The sequence below is a fragment of the Phalaenopsis equestris genome, unplaced genomic scaffold, assembly GCF_001263595.1.
Source record: "Phalaenopsis equestris unplaced genomic scaffold, ASM126359v1 Scaffold202321, whole genome shotgun sequence".
Lineage (NCBI taxonomy): Eukaryota > Viridiplantae > Streptophyta > Magnoliopsida > Asparagales > Orchidaceae > Phalaenopsis > Phalaenopsis equestris.
This window is the reverse complement of record NW_018222030.1, coordinates 31,832-36,753: the sequence shown is the minus strand read 5'-3', so window position 1 is coordinate 36,753 and position 4,922 is coordinate 31,832. Positions and strand designations below refer to the sequence as shown.

The window sequence follows — 4,922 nt, the reverse complement described above, 5'->3', positions numbered from 1 at the left end:
ATGATTTAAATTTGAAATATTAATTATATATATAGTTGTTTCATAACTGTTTAGCCCTCATAGATTGATTTAATTGTATATGGATTGTACATCGAGCAATGTAAATAGTATCAAACAATTGGGGAACTTACATGCCACACACTTCTTTTTTTTTACAAATCTAGAACCTAAAATTTGATTTTTATATTTATAATACTTTTGTGTCATAAAACAATGCATGACAATATGTATTTCACTATTTAAATTTTTAAATAGTGATATTTTTTATGTAATATCAAGGATTTGAGTGTCATCCATCCAAATATGAAGTTTAATATATTTTTGAAGTGATATTAAAGATTTGAGTGATTTAGCCTCTAAACTTTTCATATTTAAATGCATATTTGGATGCATTTCATCAGTGAATCTGTGTGCTTAGGCATTCCAACGGAGATCCGAACATAGCCTCTCAGTTCTTTGTTATTGTAGTACCTAAATTGACCAAAACATCTCAAACCCCTCTCCAGTACCTAAATTGACCAAAATCACAAAATTCCCAAAATTGCCAAAATTACCAAAATGCCCATCATGACCTAAAAATTCCAAAAGGTCCCAAAAATTCCAAAATCATCCCAAAAATTTCCAATTTCAAATTTTTATCCTTAATTTGACCCAATTTGACCAAATTAGTCAAATTTCATCAAAAGCTTTTGTGACCAAATACAACAATTAATTTGAGCTTAGCCCAAAGCTAGCCCAAGTTTGACCCCAATCTTGCCCAATTTCAACTCCAAATCAAAATTCAGCATCCCCTATCGTAATTTAAATAAAATTCAAGCCCAATTTGATAAAATATCAAACCTAATTTCATTCAAATGAAAAAGGCCCAATTTTGACTATATGCCCAAATCTACCAATTTGGCCTATCAATTCAACTCAAAATCATTTGAAATTTTGCCAAATCCTTCATGAAATTCTCCTACACCAAACTCAATGTTAAATTAGCCAAAATTTTAGTCCAAACTCAATTTTACCCAAACTCACCTACCATTTTAAAAGCCCAAGCCCACCACATCTAATTCCAAAGGCTCAGGTCCAAAGCCCATATGATAACCCTTCTCTTCATCATCCATTTAATCAAATATCACCTTCTAAGTCCTAAATTTAAAATGAAGGCATTCCAAATCAAGAATCAAGCCAAAATTCATAAAAATTCCAAATAAATCCAAAATCCCTTCTCATGAAAATTAGCCAAGCCACATGCAAGCAATGAAGCCACTCTCAAGCCATAGAAAAGCCATGAGAGCCTTGCCACATCATCAAGCTATTAATGGAAAGAAGACAAAAAAAAAAAAAAAGCCATATTTAAGCCTTTTTAAAAAGGTTTTTAACATACAGAGAAGGTAACCTACCTGCTAATTGGCTTGTCAGACAAGGAACCTTTGCCAACTCTATTTATGTTGATACCATACCTCCTACCCCCCCATTTAGCTGACCCATCTGGTCCTCTTCAGCCCAAGACCAACCTTTGTGCCCAAACCCAACTCAATTTGACCCAAAATAACCCTTTCCCCATACTATTTCAATTCAATGCCTTTACACATGGCCAACCAAAATTGACTTCACCAAACCCAAGTCCTGACCTCCCTGGACTGGATGGTGACCTGAGCCTGACCGGCCGACCACCTAGGCTGCAGGAAAAACCACCCCAAAGTGCTACACCATGGCTAAAACTCAAAATTAAACACATCCAACCACACCCAACCTGTCTCATCCCAATTATATTTTTGCACCTTGTTGGCATCCACATAAGCAACTTAGGACACCTGGTGGCCTCTCCTCCCCCCTCTATTTAAACCAGCCCTCCATGTCCAAAGGAGGAGAGCATAAAATTCCTTAGGGAGACTTTACCAAATTTCTTCCAAAGCTTCTTTAAGACCTCTTTAGTTCAACCCAACCATCCCTAGCCACTCAAATCCACAGCTTGAGCTCAATTTTGGAGCTTAAATTCATGGGCAAAAAAGGATACTCACCAAACCTCCACCAAATCTAAATTAATTGCACCCACACCATCCCCACAATGAGAGAGGAAGATCCCTCACAAAAGCCCCATCACCAGAGCATCCTATCATCACTGCCATATTTGCAAGATCTTCCTGTGAAATGGAAAGTTTAACATATGGACAAATATGCAAATTAATGAGTTTTGGAGTTTATTTGGTTGCTAGTTGATTTGGTTGCTTCTAAATAACAGGCACCTTCAACATTTTTCAAATTATCACATAATATCAATATTCAAGATAAAGAACCCAACCCATATTTAACATTTTTGTCGAACTCCTATTAGTTTAATCGCAAAACATGTAGTTGCATTGGTTTAATACTAGTTTAAGAAATCACCTGGGTGCTAGGTTTGTAAATAGCAATATTTCGAGTGCTAGGTATGTAATTATCGGTAAACATTATTACCAATTTTTTGTTGCTCGAAAGCCTTTTACGATGAAGATCTGTGACGAGTCATTGTCGCTAAAACTTCAAATTTGTACATTTAGATCCATACAATAATATAGTTAATTCAGTAGAATCCCTAAAGCGATTTACTCTGTTTTAGGGCTTTTAGAAGATGTTTAGGAAACAGATATAGTGGGTAGGTGGTTGTAAAATAACAAGGGAATGATAAAATGGGAGATCAATGGCGTTCGAAAGGAAATAGGGGCTGTTTGACGGTGTTCGACTAGAAAACAAGGCGATGAGAAAGTTTTGTCACTTGTTCTTCAACAAGTTACAGACATACCACTCACAAAAGGAAGAGTATATAATATTTCTTAGGGTAGAAATCAGAGATTAAAATATCAAAATTATACAAACCAAAGCTTAAAGCTCAGTCATGCAAAACAAGAAAATAATAAGCTATAATAGAATTCTCTAAAAATACTCCTAATACTAATTAAAAAATAAATAAATAAAGGACAGTGAAATAGCGGGAAAACCTCGCTTGTCTTGTGTGCAGGATTGTGGAAATCTAGTGGAACCTTTCTACCGGGATGGGATTCAATCCTGGTTCACCATCCCGCATTTGGGATTGATTCCATGACATGGATGGTGGGATTTCTGATCCCGCGATTTAACTAGCAAGGCGATCATCTGTAGTCCTAGGTGTTAGACAAAATTAAAGCAGCTCGTCCATCAATCTTTCAACTAGTCCAAACAACAATGACACTTGAGTTATCCATCACATATTGTTTTTGTGAACGAGGACACACTCTTAAGTCATAACATTTTCAATGACATGGTGATTCTCAAAGCAAGAATCTAAAAGATCAAGATAGTGTCAAAATCTCATAAACTTTATTAGCTAGGGTGGTATTCTCTACCTCCACATCCTAGAGAAATAGGGCAATGATAAACTAACTTGGGAAATTTACATACGTAGCACACAATTCAATTCTCATGTATTTATATGTGTCACACCTAAATTTCATATTTACACACATAGCATTTTGTTGTCGTAAACCTATGCATAAAAATGTGTATTTCAATTTTAAGAAGATGGTGGTGGTGATATTTTTGATGTGATGTGAAAGATTTGAGTGATATGCATGTAAATATGAATGTTTAGGTGTTGGGCATGTAAATACATAAAGACTTGTGTGGTATGTTTGTAAATGCCCTAAGAAACTTATACTTGATAAAAGCATCATTGATTGGAAATCTTTGTGTAGACAAAGATCCCATATGTGTCATTATCCGCAGTCTTATCAAGTGATAATAGATGCTATGAAGGTAGGCTTGTGAATTTTGTGATCATAATTTTGACACATTGCCTTGATTATTTGAGCCGTAAGACCCACGATGATAGCCACTGTATCCTGTTGCTCTCGTCCCACTAGAATGGGGCCCATACTCTTCCTCCTTAACTTCAATCTCAATCCCGAAGCATGGTCTCCATCCACATACATAAGTTTCTTGTGATTCTAGAAACTATGGAACCTATTCTCATATCACGTTAAATTATTTTTCTTCTTCCCATTCATACAATGCCCACATAAACAAAATTGGTTTGATGTGAAAAAATGGTTGTGTGTCAGCTAAGAAAAGGAAAACAAAGACCCAATTAAACAACACTTGTGACTTGAGGAGAGAATGAAATGAGGGGCAACTAGCTTTCTTAAGTGGCTCTGATACCAGAGGAAAACCCAAACCACAACTCAAAATTGCAACTATTATTACGGGATGCCCCAAGATTACAATGACAACTCTTCAACAGGAAATATCATAGCACAAAAATATAATAATCGACAACGAGGATTGGCAAAATTAAGGAAAAGACAATAACATAAAACAGAAACAACCCTCTATGACGAGTATGATAGGGTGAGGATGGAACAACAGCGTTGGCGGCCATGGGGAAAAAGTCGAGAGGGAAAGCCGGCGGATGCTGGGAGGAGTTGGACAGATGACTAGAAGGTTTTGGAGAAGACCAACAACCTGCTGGAAAGGAACCAGAGGGGGCAGTTGTTGAAAGGATTGGCCATGGAGCAGTTGGAGCTAGAAGGTGGCTGGCAACAGTGGAAGAGGGGGATGTGGAGGCTGGATTCTGAAATGATAGTAGAGAAACAAAAGTACGGTAAGATAAATGCCTTGTCGGGGTTGAGCTACAGCTGGAAAACTACTCGAACCATTCGAGATGGTCAAAACCTAGGACAAAGGACAACCAGAGCACTTCCCCGCCTTTGGATAACCCTTGAAGGGAAGAATGCTCACGACATTAACCTGAATTCAGAAATCTCTTAAATTCAAAAACTGAGAAACTCTAAGCATACCACTGACCAAAGTAAAATATGTTGAGATTTTTGTAACTCTTTTATACTATTTTTAATGATATTACACTTTAAAGGAAGGCTTTTTAATGATATTACACTTTAAAGGAAGGTTTTTTTGAC

The 4,922-nt window shown here is 36.6% G+C and overlaps 1 protein-coding gene across 1 annotated transcript in view; it reads right to left on the bottom strand.

Moving 5' to 3' along the window:
- Positions 1-371: 371 nt before the first annotated feature.
- Positions 372-4,922, bottom strand: part of LOC110036084 (histidinol-phosphate aminotransferase, chloroplastic-like) — a 33,383-nt gene continuing 28,832 nt past the window's right edge. Inside the window, 2 exon segments of the mRNA XM_020740437.1 lie at positions 372-475; positions 2,108-2,135. Coding sequence (XP_020596096.1) covers positions 372-475; positions 2,108-2,135 — 132 coding nt within the window.